Below are 24,751 nucleotides of genomic sequence, written 5' to 3'. Positions count from 1 at the left end.
TTTCATCAATCTATCCAATATTCTTCATGCATTTCCTATGGAATTTTCCTTCAAATACATCTCAATGAAACATTAGTCCATAGTGATTATCATTAATTACCAAACCCACACATGGGGACTACATGCACTTTCAGTGGTCTTTGCTTCAGCAGCCCGAGCACAATGAGCTTCTTATCGCGGCATGTACCCAGCTAGGGCGGGCAGCCAAGGATATTTTTACCCTCATATATGGATGTTGGTTTAGTACTCTTTAGATCAGTGCTCCAGTACCTTATGTTTTCTTCCTTTCCCTGAATCATGTCGATTTTCTTCTAGAATGTGTGAAGCATGATATTTTGGAATGTGTATATCTTTTTATATGTATGCAAAGGTTGGTTGTGAACTCTCGCGGTTGTTTTGTCTCGATGCGACGTTTTGAGTTAATAAAAGTCCCATTCTCGGGAAAAATATATTCATGTTTAGTGAGCTAGAGAAATAGAGGGAACCGGGCAGAGGCTCACATGTTGGATGATGTACGCCTTACTCGGTGCCCGTTGGTTAACGTGTCTGTCCAATCTTTTTGTATTAGAGTGAGAATTAGAGCTGATTCTAATTCTGTGTAAATCTGGTTTAACATCTCATAAAAATACAAATATAGTTCAAACTATCACAGTGCAACAAACATGTAGCTCAAAGTTCAATCTACTAAATAACTAGTACATAGCAACTTTACTCCACAATCTAACTATCAAAGTGTTCATAGAGAATTTCAAAAATTCAACGCCCATGTCGTGGGCATCCTAGTGGAATTGATGGGAGGCGCATTGCGAACATTTATGTCGAGCGGCAGCATCCGGTACTCGATGTCAAGATCTCTCAAGATCTTCATCATCTCTTGGAGAATGAGCTCCCTCCTGTCGAACCTCATCCCCATGTCTTGGAAGTTGATGGTGTGCCGGCACCAGATGGATATTTTGAGCCTGTTGGTGTCATCGATGTCGCGGAGCACGACCATGGAGCCGGGGTACCAGTGCTCTTTCTTGTTGTCAAGGTAGCTGAAATTCGAAGTGACATGGGCTTAATATTGCTCATGACAAAGTGAGCTTAATTTGGCAGCAAATTTCAGTTGAGCAAGGAGCAAGGACACGTACTGCATCAGCCTCTCCTTCATGAGGGCCAGTTTCTCCGGCGGCGTGGCGACGTTGACAGAGAAGTCGACGGCGTCTCCCATGTCCGGGCTCCTGTAGTAGTTCATGATGGGCAGGGTGGCGAGCTTGCTGTTGGGGTAGTAGACCTTGAGGTTGTCGTAGCGTAGGAAGATGGTGGTCATGATGTTCATCTCCTCTACGACCACCTGAAATTCCCAACAGTCTGGAGCCACGTCAATCAGTGCAACCCTTGGACGCGGCCAGATCAGGTAGAATCAACAGGAAGGATTTTAACCTGCATCCCGTCGACCTCGCATCGATCGCCGACGTCGAAAGGGTGCATGACGAAGAGGAAGATGATGGCCTCGAAGATGGTCTTGAGGGTGTTGCCGAAGATGAAGGCGGCGACGAGGAGCTGCGAGCTGAGGAAGACGAAGGTCTTGGTGGTGGCGAAGCCGAGGATGAGGAGCCAGAGCGCGAACACGATGAGCGCCACCACGACGTTGGCCATGTGGTGGAGCTTGTTGACGGCCGTCTTGGTGTCGTTGAGCGTGAGGGCGAGGGCCTTGCGCTCCCGGAACGCGTTCACCACCCAGTTCTTGAGCGACCGCTTGCTCACCCTGTTCTGCTCCTGCGCCCCCTCGAAGAGGTCCATGGCCTTCAGGGCCTCCTCCTGCCTCATGAAGCGCATCAGGTCCGACAGGTATATGTGCCTGCATCATGATGCACCATTCGCAACCGGATCAGTGTCGATCGATCTTGGCATGAGTTGTTGCAAGCAAGGATCGGTAATGGCGGAATGGAATGCTACTGACTTGGATCCAGGCTTGGCGACGTTCTGGAAGATCCTCTTGGCGGCGACCTTGGCCTCGTACTCGCTGTGTATCTGCGTGGCCAGCTCGTCCTCCTGGTCCGGCCCCGTGGCGTGCTTGATCTGCTCGTCCATGGTCGTCAGCGCGCCGTAGCGGACGATCTTCATCAACCTCTTCATGCTCCACGCGGAGATGTTCTTCTGGCTCAGCCTGTGGAGCTGGTCGATGGAGATGGAGTTCTCCTCCAGGTGCCGCTCGCTCTTCTGCCTCTGCAGCTGCTTGCTGGCCCCTCTCCGGGACGCCGCTGCCGTGAGCCGCGCGCCCTTGGGCGGCGCCGGAGCGGCGGCGGCGGCCTTGCTGGGCATGGCCGCCGCCTGGAGATCGCTGGGCATGTTGGCCCCGGCGCTCTGCAGGCGCTGCACCTCCGCGAGCATGCGGCTCTCGTCGACCAAGGGCGGGCCGGAGAGCGTCTCGATGACGTACTGGTTGAAGAGCGCGTCCTGGATCCGGTCGAAGAAGGTGGAGACGTGGAAGGAGGAGGCGAGCACCTTGAGCAGCAGCGTCTTCACCAGCCGGATGGCGGTGGCCACCAGCAGGCAGCAGAGCACCTTGGTGACGTAGAGCAGCACCAGCGCGTGCGTGTCCTGCTCCCGCTGCGCGTCCTTGTCGAACAGCAGGTGCCACGCCACCAGCGCCACGCCCAGCCAGAGCACGTTGCGCACGGCGCGCCGCACGCCGTACACGAAGTAGAGCACCTTCTTCCGGAGCAGGAAGTTGCGCTCCACGAAGAAGACGGCCATGCGGATGATCCAGCCGGACATGAGGCGGCCGCAGATGAGCACGCAGATGAGCACCTCCCACTTCCACAGGTGGAGCCCCGAGACCTTCTTCGTGGCCAGGGTCGGGATGGTGACGCTGCACACCAGCAGGACCAGGATGATCACCAGGCCCACCCACTCCAGGATGATGAGGCAGTCCACCGTGTCGGGCTTGGAGTCGGCGGCGAGGTCCTCGTCCACGAACGGGTCGTCGTCCTCTTCCACGTCGTGCCCGCCGGCCTTGCCGAGGAAGCCCGACCTGTTGAGGAGGCCCGACCGGAGCTGCCCGGACTTGGGCGGCACGCCGCCCTGCATCACGAACGACTTGCGGTCGCGCTGCTCCCCCTCGGTGGTCGACCCGCTCGACGGCGGTGGGGGGTCCATTAGCCGGGACCGCGTCTTGCAGCGCGGCAGCAGACCGTTGCCAGTGGACGACGACGAGCAGCGTAGCACCTCGGCTTGGTCGGCTCCTGCTCCCGCTTTGGCGGCGGCCTTCTTCCGGGCGTTGGCGCCGCCGCCGTCGGACGAGGAGGAAGAGGAGCCCGACGGGCAGAAGCGCTTGCGCGGATCCTGCTGGAAGGCGACGCGGGAAGGGGAGGGGACGTTAAGGAGCCGCCGCATCTCCTCCATCTCGAGCTCGGGGTCGATCGCTAGGTCACCGCCGGCAGCGGCCTGCTTCCGCAGGAAGTTGTCGATGAGGCGGCCGGGCGGGTCCTCGCTGCACTCCCCCTCGGCCCTCGCCGGCGACGGAGGGGACTGCGGCGGGCGGTTCTTGAAGCTGAATGACTCGGCGAAGCGGCTCCCCACACCGGTGGGCGAGGCCGGCGCGCTCGACCCGCCCGAGCCGGTCACGGGGACGGCGGTGTAGTCCGGCCCGGTGGGCGCTTTGAGGGAGAAGGAGCTGGCGCCCACGCCGGCGATGGAGACGTCGTCGTTGATCTTGACGACGACCTCCCGGCGGCCGCGGTTCTTGTCCTGGTCAAAGTCGAAGGACGCCGAGCGCGACGAGCCGTACGACTTGATGCTGCCCTTCCGCGGAAGATCCATCGCGCCTCCGCCTGAGGTCAGTCCCAGATAGCAAGCAGGGGCGAGCTAATGACCGGCGACGTATAGAGGGAGGGAGGGAGGGAGGCTCGATATCGGTCGCGCGCGCCGGAGAGGACGCCGGACGCACGTCAGGCCGCCTCCGATCAGGCACGTACGTAGCTAGGCGCGGCCCGCCCGGGCGGATGGAGCGGGGAGGCGCCTATGGCAGCTCAGGCGATGCGACGGGCAGTGCGCGGAGGGAAGCGGGCGGGAGTGTCTGTCACCTGACCTGACGATCGATCGATCTGCTCCGGCCGGCGAGTGAAAAGTGGAAGCTGTCGGGGGCGGAGTGGGGTGGCATATATCGGGTCGGGGGAGGCGCATGCATGCGATACAACGGAAGACGTGACTGCTGCGCGGGAGTGGAAGGGAACGCTCCCCGCGACCAGCGGCGAGGAAATCAAGTTGGGACTGTCAGACCGCCGTGGAGGCCGCTAGCTGCTCAGTGGTGGTGGTGAGCTACGGACGGAGGCCTATTTCGGGGGTGGTAAGATATGGTCTCGCTGATTCCTTTCCTCGTCTCTTGGCGCTTCTCCCATGCATGTCCCCGATGGTGATGGTAATGGTGGTGGTGGGTGCAAAAATGTTGGGCATGCACCTCTGTCCCGCACATCAAACCGTTGTAGTATTTCCCTTTTCAACATAAAATCCATGCATGCATGACAAAGGTGCATAGAGAGGAGACCAAACCGTTGAGGTGAAAGATAGTGCGCGATGGCCAAAGAAAACATTTTTAAAAAAGCAAAGAAAGAAAGAAAGAAATCAAGTTGAGCTCGGCTAGTAGCATGATTTTACTTTCTTTTCGTGTTTGTGATTTGTAAGTCACCTGAAAATTGGCAAGAGCGAGCGGTAGAGGCGACAGGTAGTCTGCTGGCTCCGAGGAAGATGAGTGGTGGGGATAAGGATGGGGGTTGAGGGATGGTCGGGGCGACGACAACACATCGGCGAGGGCGGTGAGACGCACGCGGTAACGTCGTATGACGCTGGTGCGTGTGGGCCATCGGTTAGGCTAGGCTAGTGGGCAGCTCGACGCGATAAGGAAGAAGAAACTCCACGCTCAATCAAGTTACGGCAACAACAAAAATTGTTCAATCGATGGTTGCTTTTGTTTTTCCTCGCCATGTTAAACATTTTAGGGGGTTTCATGAAGTCTTTGTTACTTTTCCATTTGTTTATGTGTCTTATACGGCACAACGTACATCACAGGCCTTCGATGGGGCACATCGCGCCTGCAGACCCGACTGACATTGTGCGTGCGATAATTCGGTAGATTTAGAATGTTTCCCAAAAAATTACGCACTGGTTGGCCTGCCCTTTTAAGCTTTATTGTTTTTGTTTTCACTCACTTTCTTGGGCTTTTTCATTAGCTTTTTATGTGTTTTATTATTTTGTATTTGTTATAGTATCACTTTTGCCCAAATTTTCACTTCTATTTTTTTTGGTAATTGTTATCGGTTATTAACTTTTGGGTCTAGCTATGACACATTAGATAGTGACTCCGTAGCAGCGTTCATACACACTTGACTTCAGTTTATGCCCATGCATCAAGGTCACTAACCACTGGTTTTGTTCGAACAGAATCCACGGTGCGGAGTCGGTCATGCCACAAGACTTAGTTTGTGTGGTACCTTTCATTTATCCTTTTGGATTTGTTGCAACTAGTGGAATGGTTTAGAGCGAACACATGAGGAATATGATGGCCATTGGGTTGGGGTTGGGGAAAGACTTGTGTCCCATTAGAGCACTAAAATCATGGTTGATATATCTGACTTCAGTTTATGCCCTTGCATCATGGTTCATGCACATCTGACTTCGGTTTATGCCCTGGCATCAAGGTCATCAACCACTGTTTTTGTTCAAACTGAATCCACGGTGTGGAGTCGGTCGTGCCACAAGACTTAATTTGTGTTGTACCTTTCATGTATCATTTTGGACTTGTTGCAACTGGTGGAATGGTTTAGAGCGAACACATGAGGAATATGACGGCCATTGGATTGGGGTTGGGGAAAGACTTGTGTCCGAGTACTAAAATCATGGTTGATATATCTGACTTCAGTTTATGCCCTTGCATCATGGTTCGTGCACACCGGACTTCGGTTTATGCCCTTGCATCAAGGTCACCAACCATTGGTTTTGTCCAAACTAAATCCACGGTGCGGAGTCGGTCTCGCCACAAGACTTAGTTTGTGTGGTGCCTTTCCTGTATCTTTTTGGATTTGTTGCAACTATTGGAATGGTTTAGAGCGAACACATGAGGAATATGATGGCCATTGGGTTGGGGTTGGGGAAAGATTTGTGTCCCCTAAGAGCACTGAAATCATGGTTGAGCAAAATGCTTTTCTTGCATCGCTGGTTTCACCGGAGTTCTCTTAGCCAACCAGGGATTGACACCTGTTAACACATTGTTGTGTATATTCCCCATATTGTTTCTAGCTCTAGACCCACCCATGTGACTCTATTTAGGGTACCAACTTCATCCTTGTCTAGATTTTGCATAATACTACTCATATTATTTGATTTCAGTTTTATTAAACTTTCAGTTAGTCTCAAAAGATATATATTTTCTCATTCAAATCTCGGTTTTGTTACCTTACACACATTTAATCTTGGTTTCAAAAATATTTTCGCAGTTTTGATTGTGACTTCTTACATTTTCACCATTGTAGTTTGTAACTTCATTTAAAAAATCAACCATTTCATTCGGATCTTCATTGAGCTATATTTTTTTAATTAAACATACATATGATTTGGTTTAATTATGTTTTATGATTTTCCAAAATATTCTTTACTAGTTTTCACTCCGGTGTTCATGTGTGTGCCATTGCGTTTTCAGCTAGTATTAAATAGATTTCAAAGAGATACAGCCAAAACATGATAGAACTTTATACATGTGTGAAACTCTATGAAACATGATGGAACACATCATGTATACCTAAGAGATTCATCCTCATTATAGGATTTATCTCAACATGCAGGGTATCCACGTCATCACCGTGCCACCTCATGTTTTCTGCCGCTGCCCCCAGCATGACAAGGAGGAGTAGCTGATACGACCCAATCCTCCCCAATTAACTCCCCCACCCATCTCCCAGTTAACTCCCCTGCCCATTCATTTCCAAGATCCTATTCATCTTCCCCGCGTAATTGCACGAGTACGTAACAAATGGAGCGATTCCATCCTTTAAGTTTCCATCTTCATAGATTTATTCTTCCCTTTAAGCTTCCGTCCACAGCACATCAATCTTAGGTAATCAGGTTTCGCCCTTACCATGCCGGAGACGACGAATTTTGAGTCCCGACGATCCGTGCTTGTCGCCTGCTGGTAAATCTCAAGGAGGAGGCGGAGTGTGGAGGCTTCTAGGACCAGTTGGTCGTCGATAGGAGACGACTGCCTCTGTCACGCAACCACCGCCATGCGGTGTCGCCTTCCTTTTCCTACCTGACTGTGTTCGACAACTGTCCGCTCATCATCATCGTTCTCTGTTCCCCATGGCCAGTCCATCTGCGGCCGGCTGGACCTGATACATGTGTGGTTAGATTGATACAATCCATTGGCGCCACGAGCAGTGGAAGAAACTCATGCACTCACGCTGCAACTCCCCACAAGTAATTGACTACTCACTCCGTTCGGAATTACTTGTCTTGGAAATGAATGTATCTAGAACTAAAATACGTCTAGATACACTCATTTCTGCGACAAGTAATTCCGAACGGAGGGAGTACCTAAGTGGCTGCTCCTGAAGCCATGAGTAAGAGTACATTATGCCGTTCATGTAATGTTTGGGTATTGAATTGTCAAATCTTTGCGTGCGTGTATATCCTTCCGTGCAGGTTGATTCCCCAGACTAATTATTTAGTGTTTCCTTAAAAGTTCAATTATCAACTTTGCTCTGTTTTGAATTGTAAATTCATTGGAGATTTGCTACTAATCTGATTTGTTAGTAGGGTTGTATCATTTTTTCAGAGATTGTATCATCGTGCATCGCTAAAAAAGACATCTGAAGAAATTACCTTACAAAAATACGCAAAGATCTTTTGATGGTATGACGCCCATAATATTCTTTGCTGTTCATCTACTATTTGAAAATATCGGTGTGTGCTGAATGTATTTCTGAATAATCAAAATATCTTGATGTTTGCAGGTTACTTTTTCCTAAAGTTTGTTGTTGTCTTCCAATCATATATGATAATGTCGTGAGTTACTTTAGCATATATGTGAAACAGAGAATGTTGACAAGTATAGGTCCGAACATTTGAAGGAATGTCAACATAATTTTTTTCGTCCATTCTTATTAGTCTTGGATGGACCTAAAAGTTGTATTGTGAAACAAGATAAAACCTGTTCGAAAGTTGTCGTAACTCCAATGGATAAGCATGAGTAGTGACCACTCATTATTTATTTTTCTAACCTCTATATTCAATATTTTTTGTATGATTTTGTATTTGTTATCTACAATGACAATTTGGTGGTCGTGCTCACAAATGCTAATTACCTTATCTATAGCAGTAAGAACATGCCGTCCTGTAATTATCATTACAGATTGTTATTCTCCAATTGCTATTGAAATTCTTCCTACACCTTAAGTTTGGCTTTGTGCAATTTTTTTAGATTTCTTTTACTAACCATCTTTTGTATTTTTCTAGACAGCCGTGCATTTTTCAATCTAACGAAATGGATTTATTTAGCTTGAGAGATGATTTGGTTAACAAGTATATTCAAAATATTTATATTTCATTTGTCTAATACATATCTATTTTTTACAATAATTTCCTCACTATCTTATTTATCTCAACATGCACACATACCACCTCATTAAAGGCCACCACTATATGCATGAGAAAAAGGTTTTCATTATTAGTTAATCTCATGCACACCTTTCACCTCACCGCACATGCCACCTCATCAAAGGTCCACTCAACATGCATGAAAAAAAGTTTTCCATTACGTTATGCCACTTCTTTTCAAAATATTTTCTGACTACACAATAATCAAGTACAATATATAATATTTATCTTTAGCTTTAGTCCCTATATAATTAATTCAACGATGGAAGCTTCATACAATCAAATCACTGGGATATATTGCAATCGATTCCCGCAGCAACGCGCGGGGTATTCTCTAGTTCTAAATATATCTGATGCCAACGAAAGACAAAATGAAACTTTAAGAAACCTCTTTTATACTAACCATGCGCACATTAACATGAAACAAGACAAACATGATAAATTATTTTAATAGAAGTTTCATTATAGTTTCAGAGATGTTCCATTATAAGTCTGAATTGTGAATTTCAAAACTTTTTCAAATGTGTCCAAGATTGATCTTGCTTTAAAGATTTCAACACAATGAACACTAATATCCAGAGGGTCATGATTTACGGAGGTAGGCGGCCAAAGCTTTCCATTGGAGGTGGAAAGTCACGTCGCAAACTAGGTAACGAGAGGATAAGCTCAACGAAGAGACGACGGCTCCATCTGGACATGGTCCTCGTTCTTTCCACTGGAGTATCTAATGAAAGTCTGGGTCCTTCGAGACCCTACTCTGTTCAAAAATTAAAAAAAAACGCAAGTTTTCTGGTAAACCTGAACGCCCAACCTGAGGAAGGACAACAGTATAAAGACAAAGCTATAATTTTAAGAAACTAAAGGCATAGAGGATTAGGTAGATGGGGTTTAATCCCTTAAAACCAAACAAAATATTGCCTCGGATATAACTTTTACTTTCGAGGAATCTGGTAGAGGGTAGAGATGCTCTAACGATTTGAAATGTCACGAGGCCACATGGCAATCTGACATACGATATGACTGTATGCTACTATTGCTGCAGCCCGGTATTTTACCCAACTAACCACTGTCACAGATCCCGAACGACAAAATACCAGGACCACGTCTGCTCGATTGTCATATTGCCGCTCTCATAAACAATCTCGTATACTGATATTACTGCAAAACCTAGAAAGAAATAGCACTATCATCAACCGGAAAGAGCACTTTGCTTTGGTTCGAACACCTGGAATTGATAAATCTTTGTAATCTCTGTTTTGGAGAGAGGATTTCGGGAGGTATTTGGATCCTGCGAATTTCTGCGTAGGCATACAAAACTATTCGCCCATTTGATTCACTTGGTGTGCTCATTAAGGTAACACAAAACTCATACATTCAGCAGTAAAAAGGTAATGCCAAGCAGAATCATTCACTGCCTCCAGTCCAGAGAATGGGACAACCTTAAGCAAGGCATGAAATGTAGGTACCAGCAGTTACATATGACATGCCTATCTTGCTCTGGACTACTGTCTTCAAGGCTTCAACAGTTCAGCAGATGTAGGAAACACGTTACATATGACACAGGACAATTATCTGCAACGGTGAAAAGACATTTTAGCATGCACAGAATATTTTATCAACTTAGTGCCAGGAAAATCAAGTGCAAATCATGGCGTGGTTGAATCATACTAATCATTTTGGGCCACGCAACAAATATTTCTTGGTTCAAATACTTCCATGCAAAGCTTCAGAGTTAATACTACAAATTATGTTCAGATAGTTTCTGAAGAATAAATAACTAGAGGAAATAATAGTAATAATATTAGGATATTCTCGATTTTATCTTTCTTGAGACCTTCAGAATTTAACTTAAAATGCTAAAAGATTATGCAAGCTCCACAGAGTTTCAACTCATTTGTTTCGGAAGAATTTTATTAACTGGTTGGAGATTAAATGTTAGGAAGATGGATATCCAGGTTACTATTTTATCAAACATCTATATCTTGAATCGTTATCCGTCTTACCCGAATTTTTTCAAAACATGTCGATCAAAGAGTACTCATTTTTTTTCAAAACATGGATATCCCAGTTAATATGAAGGTATCAACAGATATGTCACTTAAGTCATATGGATAGAGATACCTATTTACATCTACATTTAAGTGGACAGGAATGATAGTTAATTCCATATCTACATACATGTCGATCAAAGAGTACTCCTTTTTTCTCGATGTAATGCATTGTGACAATTACCAATAAACTTATCCAATTCATACAATGTAACATGAGAATCAGTATGGCCACTTACATTAGCCGTATGGAAGATGGTCCTGTAACAGCAGCAACTTTCTGAGCCTTCTGTGTTTCAAATTTATACAGTTCTTTGAGCTCTTTCTTTGCTTTCCGGGCTTCTCTCTTCTCTTCTTTTACCGCGGACTAGAAAAACAAGGCACATTGGATAAGGTTGTCAAAATTAATAAGCAAATGCTATCTCAATCAGTTGCAGAAGATAAATGGTTTATATATACATATGGTTTTACAGATTCATTAACAACCAATCATGAAAGCACCGCCAACTGACCCATATTATGGATCGGTATGCAATGCAGTTCAGAATTACAAGCAAGAAACATGACAGTCCCTACTAAGATTGGAATTTGGTAATGCTTGACAAACAAGTAGTCCATCAGTGTATAGGTTTTGTGATGACAGATTACATCGGATGTGTATTTGGAATTACCATGATTTGGTAAAGCTATGAACAGAACAAATATGTCGTAAAACAATTAACAGTCCAGGTTTAATTTCAGAGACTAACAAATTAAATCTCCCCTAAACCGACATAAGTTTATCACGTGTAGCTGGTCAATTTTTAAGCATCAAGTCAACGATACTAACATGTTCTCCCATTTTTGCATCACAAATGAACACATGATCATATCATCTCAAGGAACCTAAAACCAAATATATGTTTACCTTTCTAGCTTTCTTTTCATCTTTTGTTTCCTTCTGAACTACAACCTTTTCAAAATAATATTCAGCATCTGAAGCTTCTGTGGGCTTTGCTTTCTTCTCCTTTTCAACTTTTCTTTTCCTCTGTGGCAGGTAATCTACAGGAAGTTTCTCTTTACCATGAAGCTTGATGATATCTTTCGTTGTAGCTGTTTCCCCAGGAAAAACTTTGGGAAGACGATTTCTAGGATTTCCTGGAGTTTGAATTTTGCCAGGGTGATTGTCCAAGTTAGAGTATGTGGAAACAATGGTCTCACAGTCCCAAACTTCAGATTCATCACTGCTTTCCGAAACAAGCAAGACCTCTTCATCTTCTGCAGTTTCATTTAAATACCTTTCAGCATATTCAGCACACTTCTGGATCACATTAGCAGATTCATCCACCTCCTCGGCGGTGGTTGAGTCAAGTTTTCCACGAACAAAATCTGCTGGTGTTCTATATTCTTCATCAACGCATACATTTTGATTGTGGAACAACTTCAGTTCATCTATAACCTCAGACGGGAGTTCATGTTCCCCATCTCTAACAGCTCCATCATCATCATCACTAGCTCCATATTCTTCCAAAGCAAGCTGCAAATTGGTCGAGGAAAGTCAAGATCTGAAGTATAGCTTTTTATAAATAAAATAAAAAGGTGAAGGTTCAAAGCATAGAACAATATTTCCAGCTTTAATTTCAGAAACAGCAGGGGGCTAATGATACATGCAATACAAGATACTCCATCCTATATGTTCACTTGAATAGTTACACGGCCAACGATTTAACTTTTCACATAGTCCTACTCTACAACAGGACAGTGCCTAACACAGTCCTACCAAATCTTCTATATGGAGAACACTTTGAATCTACTGAATGGTTAAAGACAAATGACAAACTCGCAAGCAAAGACTGTTATACCATATAAAACGGATATTTCCATATCATATTGTACTTAATTCTCCATAACAGCAGGGGGGTACAGTTGCAACAAAAGGGAAGTATTCAACGCTGACAGTAACATACTAAAGCTGCAGAGTCATCATTGACTGTAAGCAAGTTATAGTATCAGTTAAATTTACTAAAACTTAGTGATCTTCTTTTCAGAAACAAGCTAGCAATCAATCAATCATAAACTTTAAAGAACAAGATAACAGTTTTTCCACACCATATTGCAAAGCAAACTGGCAGAATTATCAAATGAAAGAAGCTCACCAGATCAAATTGTTCATCCAGCAGCCGTGGCACCCTCGGCTTGGGCTCACCCTCTTCATCCTCGAACTCCTCATCATTTTCCACATCACTGAACACACCACCCCCCTCTTCCTCACCTTCATCCTCCATATCATCCCCTTCGGCTTGGTTTGCCATTATGACGAAATCCTCCTCCAAACCCTCATCCTCGCTCTCATCGAGCAACCTTGCAACGTCAGGGTCGACGGCCTTCTCAACTCGCCTCACCGGTGCCGTCTTTGCGGCCACCTTACACATGGTCCTCCCCTCGTCCAACTCTTCCTCGACCTTGCCAGAAGCAACCCGCACCTTGCTTGCATCATAGGCCTGCACACAGAACCAACATTAGACACTCAAATGGCAGACTTGGATGGGCTTTTGAGAATAACCAACCTTCACGTCCAGGGGAAGTTGCTCTGGGCGGGCGGTATGGCTGGGTACGAAGGAGGAGGCCACAGCGGAGGGCCGCAGCTCGCGGAGATGGAGAAGGTAGTTGTAGCCATCGTCGGGGAGGCCGAGCTCAAGGATCTGCTGGCGGACGTGGTCGGGGAGGGGCCCAGAGGTGGAGGAAGGGAATTGGTCGGCGGCGGCGGTGGGCGAGAGGGAAGGGTCTTCGTCGTCGCCGAAGCCGGGGATGGTGTAGGCGTTGTTGTCGACGCGGACGAAGACGCGGTCGTTGGGGTCGGCGGCACCGTCGCGGGGGAATAGGCGAAAGGTCGCAAAGTTGCGAGCCTTGCGGCCGCCGACTCCTGCTCCTGCCATGGCGGCGGCGGCGGAGGAGGTAGGTGCTGTGGTTAGGGTTTGGGGATTTGGGTTTGGAGGTGAGAGTGAGACCGTGGGAGCGTGAAACGGACGAATAGGAAATTTGGGGGGAGAAATTTTGTTGTCACCCCTCTAGGTTTTGCCCATTTTCTCTATGCCACTCTAAATTTTGACATATCACTTTTAGTTATAATGTAAAGTGAAAAAACAAAACAAAAAACCAAACTGTGTGGGCTCGAAGTATAAGTTGAACGAATTTGATGAAATTGGACTATCAAGATCGAGACAAACATGCTACGATTGCATCAACGAGCCTTTGTGTGTATATGGGAGAGCGGATGGGCAGGTCCGACGGCGGTGCCTTCCTTTCCTATATTAGCGGGGAAAGACGCGGCGGGTGCCACCGCGCCTGAGAGAGCCCGTGTGAGCGCTTTTCTTTAATTGGTTATACAGATGGAATTGGGAGAATGAGAGGAAGAAGAAGGTGAAGCTGCGGGTTTTTTTTGTAGTGGACAATTTCAAATTTAAACCTTTCCTTGATCAGTTTGTAACTCTATCGCTCGTCTCTGCTCCCACTAGTCTATTGTGTTTTGAGAAGTGATTTTTTACATATTTTCAATGGGTAGATATGCTTGTGACAAGATAATGGAGTTTTATCCGACGATTGAGGGACATCCATCTCACTGAATTGTTGGCCTTCAATTGGTGGTCTTCAATGGTAGTTAGGAATAATATATGCAAAGGTAATTAAAAGTTCATCAGCGACACAGCCAGATGAATCCAAAATAAGATCGAATGGTGAGAATTGCTCGAGTGGGGAGGGCCCGAGGAGCCAAGTAGCTAGCCCTGCATGAATTTGGAGGGGATTTTGAGTTGCCAGTTTAGTTTGTGTTCGCTTGTTTTCATCTCCATCAGTTCTTTTAAAATTTCTACGTGGTCTGAACCCCATTCACCAACTACTTTATGGTCACCTCAATTGATAACATGTCATTTCCTTTTATGCAAGGGATGGCAAGAGTATAGCAAGCATTTTCTCTAGCAAATACTCTGCATATATGAATATTAAATGCACTTTATATCGGGATAGAGAAGAAACATGGGTTGGGATTGCATTGAAAAGTTCAATAAGACCTTGTGTTAGAAAATAGTGTAATAGTCCGATGGTAGCCAATTGAAAATAGGATTATTTTTACCAATGCAAACCAAAATGATGAAAAGAAATCGCATATACATATTATACCACACATTGGATGTCTCATGATCGATGCATGTGAGAGAAATAGGGAGAGAATCAGAAAAATTGTCACATTAGTTTGTGCAGGCGTACAGGGAATGGACCCCACCCAAACCGCACCCCACCAAATAAAACTCCACCCACCTATTTCTTTCTCTCACACCAAACGCCACCCACCGAGCTCTCTCTGATCCATCCCCAAAAAATCTCACACCCGACTCTCTCTTTTCCCTTGATCCGATCCAGATCGAGGCGAGAAGTCGCCTTCGCTGCCCCTCCACCTCCAGGATCCAACCGTCTCGACCTCCCCTCTAGCCTCCTCCTCTAGCGTCCCACTGCCCAGCCATCACCATGCATGTCCCTGATCTGTATGGGGGCATCAACACATCGAGTCGTCGATTCGTCGTCGGCAGCACGAGCTCAACGGGAGCATCATGTGGGGCTACTCCATGGCGTCTTCCTCTTGGATCTTGCTAGCCATGGGTTCCTTGCCTCGATCTCACCTTGGGATCACTCGTCATGGCGCATGTCCTCCTCTGCACCTGCCATGGACCATCCTCCTCTGCTCCGCGATGCACCACGTCAGCCCCGTCCTTCTCTGCAACCCGGTTCGCCCTTCTCTTCACACCTCTGGTGTTGGGCGTCTTCGAAGGGAGCCTGCATCACCGTCGTGCGTGAGATTAGCCACCAAGCCATCTTCCTCCATGCGCAGGTACACCTCCCTTCTCTCATTCTGTACACACCTCTGTGAATAATTTTTGCGCGAGATTACACTTTACAGGAAGGAGGTAAGGGTGAGATTACCATTTTTGTTTAGGCTAGCTATTCAACATGATAGTATTCTTTGTGAATAAGATGATCTCTGTGGTTATTTTGAACTTTAAATGCGAACACTATGATCACGCATCTGTTCACACTTTTATATATTATATAATGGTGATCCGCATGGGGTATTTTATCAGAATTTCCATGGATGACTTCATGTTTCTGCAAATACTCCTGTTTGCGTTAGCTTGTGCTAGATGGTGACATGGTGGTACTAGGGCAAGGCAATACTTCTAGGCTTTAGCATTAACTGTCAGCATGCTTCTCTAGTTTCAACTAACAGTAGATCATGGTGTTGCTTCAACATTATCTTGTTTCTTAACGGGAAGTTTCAACATTTTGGGCAAACTACAATTTGTTTTTGGCGATAGTCTTGTCTGGGTTTCCTTAAATGTGCTCTAGTCATATGATATATTACATTGCAATTAGTTCCCTGGTCAAGTTAGTTCCCTATATTAGTTTGATCAACAAATGATTTTGGTTACATGATGTTACAATGCAGTTATTCTGTTAGGCTTTTGCACTAACTGCCAACTGTACTATCTTGGAACAAGGCCCCTACAATTAGTTCCCTCGTCAAATTGTGATGTCGTTATGTTTACTTGCGGGTAATCTGTAATCTAGACACTACATTTGTTGATAAAGTTGATGTAGTGAAAATGGTTGTAGCGTTGTCTCAGAGTTTTGAATCAAACAAGACATAGCTTTGTTATCCCTTTTTTGTATATGTAGCATCTTTGCTTTCTATTCAGCTTTCAGGGATGACATAAATTTAACCAATGATGTTTGTTATCCCTTTATTTGTCTGTAGTATCTTTGCTTTTCTATTTTAGCTTCATGAATGCATACATTTTACAACTCTTCTATCCGGTAGTAATCTTCTAGTATAGTGCCACTAAAGTGCCCTTCGGGGTCTTTTATGTGGAATAACATATTAGTTACTCTCGCAACTAGATTAAATTATGCTGGTGTGTGTATGCTTGCACTTCCTGATCTAGATTTGACACCTTATGAGTTGTTATTTTGCACATAAGGTGCCGAATGTGGATCATAAAGTGCAAGCATGGTATATCAGTATAATTTAATCTAGTTGTGAGAGTAACTATTTTGTTATTGCACATAAAAAAACTAAAATGCACTTCAATGACACTGCACTAGAAGAGTACTTTCAAATAGAGGAGATGTAAATTTATACATTTTTAGGAAGTTAAATAGAAAATCAAAGATGCTACAATCACGCATAAAGAGATGACAAACAATAGTAGTTAAATTTATGTATTCTCTGAAAGCTGAAAAAAGAAACAAGGATGCTACTGATACAAAAATGTATAACAAACATATGTCTTGCATAATGATTCAAAACTCCGAGACAATGCTACAATCATTTCCACTACATTAGTTTGATCAGCAAATGTAGCGTACAGATTACGGATTACCTAGAGGTAAACATAACGACATCATAATTTGATCAGGGAACTAATTGTAGGGGCTTTATTACAAGAAGGTACTCCTGTCAGTTAGTGTTAAAGCCTGGCAGAATAATTCTTGGGTAACATCATATAACCAAAAGCATGTGTTGATCGAACTGATGTAGTGTTAAAGCCTAGCAGAATAATTTGACCAAGGAACTAATTGTTGTGTAACAACATATAACCAAAAGCCTATTTAGGGAGACCTAGATAAGTCTGTCTCCAAAAAGAGATTGTAGCTAGTCAAAAATGTTGAAACTTCTATTAAGAAACAAAGTAACGTTGAAGCAATAGCATGATCTACTATTAGCTGAAACTAGAAAAGGAAGCTGACATTTAGTGCTAAAAGCCTAGAAGTATTCCCCGGCTCTGGTACCACCATGTCACCATCTAGTACAAGCTAACACAACATAAGTATTTGCACGAACATGAACTCATCCATGGGAAAATCTTAGAAAATATATGTAGGATCGATAAGTATGTCTATAGGGGAGGGGTGAATGGACTACTGAGCTCAAGAATGGACTCTTTTCCCAAATTTTAATTTCTTCGCAGACTTTAAGGTTTTTGAGCAATCAATAGAGCACATGACACATTTATATCTATAGTAATAGGCAGCGGAATGTAAAACATGCAAGTGGAAAGATAAAGGAGTAGAGTTGAGAAGATCACAAACATAAATAGGCTTGGTGAAGATTTTTCCCATGGTTCAGATAGTTGGGGCAATCTTTCATCCACCTTGATGAGGCTTTAATCGATGAAGGATCTAGAATCAAAAAGGATTCCGGTTGTGATATTCCACAAAGGAGCAGTCCACAAAGGGCACTCACCCACAAAGGGTCCACTTAGGAGCAACCAACCTATTCCGCCATGACTGACGTCCACGAAGGACCAACCGGGTAGGTTTCACGAAGTAGGCGACCTTCAAGCCCATACAAACTTCTTGGCTTCTTCAGAAACTTGAAGACTTCCAAGCACACCTAGCCGATGTAGGAGGCGCACACGCTCCAAAAGTAGCAAGACGAGGCTGCTTGACAATCAATCCCTTCCTCTTGCGCTTCAAATGATAATCTTCTCAACATTTAAACTCTTAAGATTTGGCTATGCATTCGGAGAAGGTTTGGAGTGGAAAGCAGAAACGGGACTGGATCTCGAAGGGTTGACGGATAGTTCAAGTGGATTGCCCTTTGAAATCAACACAATGAGGTGGAGTGCTCTTATAGAACAAATGGTAGGAGTGGAATTTGCTTTGAGATGAGCTACTGGGATATGTGGGGTATATATAAGTTGGACCAGAAATTTATCATCTCGTTTTGTTCACCACAATGAGAGAGTTTTATTAACATTGTAGGTAGCTCATCTATATGTAACATGATTATAGAAAAGATGAGATGTTATACTTCTATGATGTTTTGTTTGCTATACATGCAACATGAATTTCCAAGAAACATAATGCAATAAAGCTTGTGGGTGTGGGTAGCAATTGTGGCTTACGTCACCCCCTTATAGCTTGTATCCCTAGTGACATTATGCAATAAAGCTTGAGGGTGTTCTAAAAAACTTGATCGTATATCTTCCTCTTGCTCATGCTCTTCCCAATCCCCTTTTCTTCTCAACCAATTCACCTCATGTTCTTCCTCACCTCATGTACAATTTGTTGACCACGCCACCCTTGTTGACTACCTCAACCGGGGCCATCCTCATCCGCTTGTCATCGGCTAACCATTGCCATTGACTGGCGTCATCATAGATCGCATAATTGATGGTGTCAGGAAGCGAGGGAGCACTGGTCTAGATCGCTGGAGCGGACAACATGAGCAAAGATAACCAAAAGCACTACAAAAAAAGACACATCCGTGACATTTTGGGCCGAACGAAATTTTTTCTGTCATACTTATGACACTTCTATGACGATAATTGTGACAAAACCCGGTATCATCATAGATGTGGTGGGCTCCTACTTCTATGACAAAAAATCATGAAAGAAAATGGGCTTTTCGTCCTAGGCGGGCCGGAGACGCAGCTGCATGACATTCTTTGGCCCATCCATGACGGAAAAAACCGTGGTAGAAGCGAGGGTGAGGAAAATATCGGGGAGTTCCCGATTACGGTGGGTGGTCGGGGGCCGAGCGATGCGCGTTTCTATCGTACACGTACGCGCGTGTGTGCGGAGCGTTGGGCTCTAACTAAACCCGAGCGAGGCGTCGCCTAACTGAACACGGGCGATTGCACTCCAGGCTACGCGTTACTGAACCCGAGCGATCGAGCGATTCCTTCGCTACTGCTGCTAACTGAAGCCGATCGATGCTGCCTCTGGATGAACTGTGAGCGTTGCTGGGGGGTTGGATGAACAGTGAGTGTTGCTGGGGGGTTTGGACGAACAGTTCCCCGTGGTGTTGCCGCTGGATGAACAGGACCCCGATAGATCGAGCCGGTTGGGGCTGGATGAACAGGACCCCATGGAGGGCTGGATGAACAGGACGACCTCGTGGAGGGCTGGTTGAACAGTAGATGGTGGAGGGCTAGATGAACAGTAGCCCGTGGAGGGGTGGTTGAACAGGAGCCCGTGGAGAGGACTGGTTGAACAGTAGCCGGTGGAGTAGCGCGCGGTGGAGGCTGGATGAATAGGGGCCTGTGGATGAACAGTCACAGGTGGAGGCTGGAGGAGGTCGACGGTGGATGAACAGTAGCCCGTGGAGGCTGGAGGAGGTCGATGGCGGAGATGAACAATATCCCATGGAGTCCCGTTTTGCAGTAGCCACACCCCTCCCAATGAACAGGACCACCATTTTGACCGTAGCGCTTCAACACAAGTTTGTTTCCTCCGTTTAGCGGTACGTCACACCCCTCCCGATCAACGGGACCCTGTTTTGACCTTAGGAGGTCCAACAAAAGTCCGTTTCCTCCGTTTTGCGGTACGCCAGACCCCTCTCGATGAACAGGATCCCGTTTCGACCGTGGCCGGTCGAACACAAGGTCGTTTCCTCCGTTCTACGGTACGCCATGCCTTGTTTCCCTCGGCTGTTCCATCCAAGCCCTCCCGATAAAGACGATGACACATTCCGTTCCGACCCAGCCGGTTGGCTCCCCATGAACACGACGACGGTGTTGTTTCTCTGTTCTGATCCAGCCATGTACATGAGCCCTGGCCGTACGTATGCGCAAGTAGGCATTCGAGACCCCGCCCGTATGTACGTATGTGGCCGTATTTTCTTTCTTGCACACTGGCCGTTGTACGTACGTGCACATGCTACGTGCGAGCCTCTACTACGACACGTGCGCGCCTCTACATCGACTAGTATGTACGTACACGTTCGCGACCAGAATGAGAACACTATGTATGCTTCGACCAAGTGGGTCCCGACTATCAGGCACTTCCTTACGTGTGAATATGTAGCTGGTGGGTCCCAGCAGTCAGGGGGCGAATCATTTTTTCCCGTAATATGGACGCACTTCCTTGCATGCGAAGATGTAGCTAGTAGGTCCCAACAGTCAAGGGGGAATGTTTTTTCACGAAATATGGTGGCCCCTCCGGTGGGTCCCTACTGTCAGGTGGAGGAATCATTATTTTCCGCGTAATAAGGAGGCACTTCCTTGCTGCGGCCGTGGACCTAGCTGTCAGCCTCTCCACGTACAGTCCACATCCGATGGAAGTCGTTCCTTGACCATGTTGACCATGCCGTGCCGAGAGCACCAGGGAGGTGGACGACGGCGAGGCCTAGGAAGGGGACGACACGGAGCCAAGGAAGACGCGGCAATAGATGCCCACGCGGAGAGGAGTACGAGGGTTCACTAGTTCGGTTTTGGTGTGAGGTTGTCGTCGCCGCAGAATAATAGGGGGTGTGGGTGAGTGGAGGGATGGCCTATCCAGCGGTGGGAGTAGTAGGGGCGGTGAGGCCTCCGTGGCAGCACAGCCGGCCACGGGAAGCAGGAGCAGGCGGCACGACCGGCGCTGCTTTGGGCGGCTGGAGCAAGAAGACTAGAGGTTGAAGAAGCACTACGGCCGTTGGATGGACATCGTATGGTCACTGGAGCTAGAATCGTTCATATTGACTAAGTTGACAAAGCCCTCCGTCCCTGTCAACTTAGTAGGCCCACAAGTCAGCATCCCACTATGCTGTGTCCTAGCTAGCAGTGGGAGTATTCATTTTTTTGTGCGTAATAAGGAGGCACTTCCTTGCGTGCAAAGATATAGCTGGTGGGTCCGACCTGTCAGCGGGGGGAACGTTTTTTTTGCGAAATACAGAGGCCCTTCCGATGGGTCCCAGATGTCAGCTGGAGGAATCATTATTTTGTGCATAATAAAGAGGCATTTCCTTATGTGCAGCCGTGGATCCAGCTGTCAGCCTCTCCACGTATAATCCATGTTTGATGGAAGTCGTTCCTTGACCATGTTGACCACGCCGCGTCGAGAGCACAAGGGCGGTGGACGACAGCGAGGCCTAGGAAGGGGACGACGCAGAGCTGGGGAAGACGCGGAGCCAGGGAAGACGCGACAGTGGATGCCCACGCGAAGAGGATTACGAGTGTTCACTGGTTCGACTGCGGTGTGAGGCTGCCGTCACCGCAGGGCCTCGCTAGCGGTGGGAGTAGTAGGGGGCGGTGAGGCCTCAACGGCAGCACAACCGGCCACTGGAGGCAGGAGCAGGCGGTCTCACCGGCGCTGGTTTGTGCGGCTGGTGCAAGAGGAGCAGCGATTGAAGAAGTAGCAGGACCGTTCGATTCAAATACAACGGTTACTGCTGCTAGAATCGTTTGTTGACTAAGTTGACAAGCCCTGCATACGCGTCAACTTAGTAGGCCCACAGGTCAGCCTCCCAACTGGTGCGCCCCAGATGTCAGTGGGAGGAATCATTTTTTCGCGTAATAAGAAGGCAGTTGATTGCGTGCGGCCAGGCCACCGGAGGGAGTAGGGTGGGCCGGTGAAGCCTGTGCGGCATCACAGCGGGCCACAAGAGGAGGGAGCAGGCAGTCCCGCTGGCGCTAGTTTAGGCGGCTGGAGCAGGAAGATTAGAGATTGAAGAAGCACGTCGGCCGTTGGATGGACATCCAACAATCACTGCTGCTAGAATCGTGTGTTGACTGACAAAGCCTTGCGTAAACAAGTCAACCTCGAAATATGTGGCATGTACAGCCCATTTGCTATTATTTTTATTATTTTTACTCATTTTCTAATTCATATGGAATTTATTGCAGCCCATTTTCCATTTTTAGAATTGCTGCCCATTTTCTGGTCAGTACTAGGGTTAAAAAAATTAACTAAATATGTGCGAAATTTTGAAAATTCGCAAATTTTTGTTGGGAACAAAATATTCTTAATCCAAAAATTAGTAGCCATACTAAAACAAATTTAAAAATAAATTAGTACTATGTCATGTTAAATCCAATGAAATACTCCCTCGGTCCCAAAATTCTTGTCTTAGATTTGTCTAAATACGGATGTATCAAGTCATGTTTTGGTATTAGATACATCCGTATCTAAACTATTCTAGGACAAGAATTTTGGGACGGAGGGAGTATAAAATATTAGTGAAGAACAAAAACAAAAAAAGAAACTAATATCCCATTTGCTATAATTTTTTTTGGAATTTTCAACCCCTTTGATATTACTTTTAACAGACACTGACCATACCCTTTGGCCAGGCCGGAATGCATCCCTCCTCGTCTTGAAAGATCTGCAGCCCAGTAAGTCGAAGAAAACAAATAGGCCTAGCTTGGGTATTCTTCAAAGGGAAATACTGGGCTACCTATTTTCCCAAAGAAAAAACTGCTGGGCTGGTCATGTTGTTAGACGGGCCACAGAGATCGCACAACCCAGTTTATAGCCTGCTCCTCCGAATTACTACTCAAAAAAAGTTGTGCAATTCTATCGTTAATTGACTATACATTGAAAATGATGTGGGTCCTAGATATCAGCAGGGTGGATTAGAGTAAAAAAATGAGGGGTGCATCTGAGTAGTAAAAGAGGCGCTTACTTGTGTTCGGGAGTGGACCTGGTGGGTCCGTACTGTCATACTCACAACTACAGTCCTCTCCCGATTCACTATGTTGACAGGGACCGTTTCAAAAAAACTATGTTGACAGGGCCGGACGGCGGTGCCGCGGCGAGCGCACCAAGGCGGAGGATAAAGTGTTGTCGCCAATGTGCTGGGCTGGGTTGACATTCTTATTGAAAAATAGAAGTGACTACGATTTGCATGGGTCCGCTGGTTGCTAGAAGAAAATGCTGGGAGAAAGAAGACTGGTCGCTATCTTTGCCTAAGAATAATATCGACTGAATGTAACGACACTATCATAGGAAATAATATCCTCATGTTAAATTGTGAATTTAAAGAACTGGTGCATGAGCATTTAGCTTTATTTATTTATTTACTTATTTATGTTTAGGGGACCATGAGTATGTACCTGGGCCGGATTCATGTGAGAGCCTCCCTTCCAGTTAATTATGGGCTCCTCTATTGGGCCTTCATCAGTGGGCTGCATGTTATCAACAAGTGGAAAATGTGTTCCATACGAAAAATAGTATGCACTACATACAGTACGGGGCACTAAAGGATCGAACCATGCAACGACTTCCAAAACATTGTGTTTGTCGTTCTAACAACACATTTATTCAACCAACAGACAAAATATACTACTGATTGTACATTGAAAACAGCAGCACCAGCAACCAGGGCTGGGGTGCAACAAAAGCAGTAAGCAGGCCAGAAGAGTAAAGACGCAACTCTCTCTTCCAAACCAAACATCAGCCATCATTACAAAAGGGCTACCAAAAAAGAATAAGTGTATGCATCAAACTAAATAAAGATCCTACTACACCAAGTGTACGCATCTAACTAACTGGCTCAGTTAGACGTTACTATTTGTTAAGCTGTGGAGATTGGCTGACGGCTTGAACCAGATGGGTGCCTGACGGGGGAAACTCCAGCCAGCAGTTCAAAGTCTGATACTTGCGACCCTCTCTCCTACTTTGGGCTGCAGAGCGTGGTGGCACATATCAGGGTATGGTGCATGCAGAGACGCATAGTACGCTATGTACACACAATTTTGCCTGATGAACGAAACCGTGCTGCCATCATGATCCTTGCCGTCGGTTATCTCCTGGTTAATCAGATAATTCAGTCCAACAAACAAAGAGCGTGTACCAAGGCTACTTACCAGCCTCCAGTCAAAAATTCTTGAAGGCCTAGAGAAGCTGGGATCCTGCTCAAAGACCTTGCAGTGACTGTGATTGTATTCTGCGAAACAACACGTCCAGTACGTGCGAACGATCATCAATCGTCTGATCAAGCCAGGAACCACCTGCAACCGCCATGCCGCTTTTCTTTGGAAGGTTCTGGGATTAGGAAGGGTAGGGACACCAGGCGGCCTACAACATCATATCAAGTTGGAGTCAAATAAAAAAGGGCTCTTAATGTAGTCAATCTTAAGAACAGCATGTTATGAGCATGAATATTTTTTCAGTAAATGTTAACAGTAACATAAGCAAGCCATCATGATATCATAGGAAAGTAACATACTGCTGTAACAGCCGTTTGTAGCGATGACTGGAATAGGCCAGCAATACGTCCAGCCATAGAAGGAGTCGACGACATAAATGAAGCCCTTGTGTTCAATGGCATCAGAGAACCA

General features: G+C 46.1%; 2 protein-coding genes across 2 annotated transcripts; both read right to left on the bottom strand.

Annotated features, from left to right (window-relative positions):
• Positions 1 to 554: 554 nt before the first annotated feature.
• Positions 555 to 4,204, bottom strand: LOC123112333 (mechanosensitive ion channel protein 5). Its single transcript, XM_044533293.1, has 4 exons — positions 1,943 to 4,204; positions 1,423 to 1,840; positions 1,131 to 1,333; positions 555 to 1,034 (listed from the first exon to the last, which is right to left on the bottom strand). The coding sequence occupies exons 1-4, from the start codon at positions 3,802 to 3,804 to the stop codon at positions 749 to 751; spliced, it is 2,769 nt and encodes a 922-aa protein (XP_044389228.1). The 5' UTR covers positions 3,805 to 4,204; the 3' UTR covers positions 555 to 748.
• Positions 4,205 to 10,911: 6,707 nt separating this feature from the next.
• LOC123112334 (protein LTV1 homolog) lies at positions 10,912 to 13,679 on the bottom strand. Its single transcript, XM_044533294.1, has 4 exons — positions 13,223 to 13,679; positions 12,812 to 13,156; positions 11,584 to 12,192; positions 10,912 to 11,043 (listed from the first exon to the last, which is right to left on the bottom strand). Exons 1-4 carry the CDS (start codon positions 13,589 to 13,591, stop codon positions 10,912 to 10,914), a joined length of 1,455 nt encoding a protein of 484 aa, XP_044389229.1. The 5' UTR covers positions 13,592 to 13,679.
• Positions 13,680 to 24,751: the final 11,072 nt, after the last annotated feature.

The sequence above is a fragment of the Triticum aestivum genome, chromosome 5B (assembly GCF_018294505.1).
Source record: "Triticum aestivum cultivar Chinese Spring chromosome 5B, IWGSC CS RefSeq v2.1, whole genome shotgun sequence".
Lineage (NCBI taxonomy): Eukaryota > Viridiplantae > Streptophyta > Magnoliopsida > Poales > Poaceae > Triticum > Triticum aestivum.
This window is presented reverse-complemented; position numbering and strand designations above follow the sequence as displayed.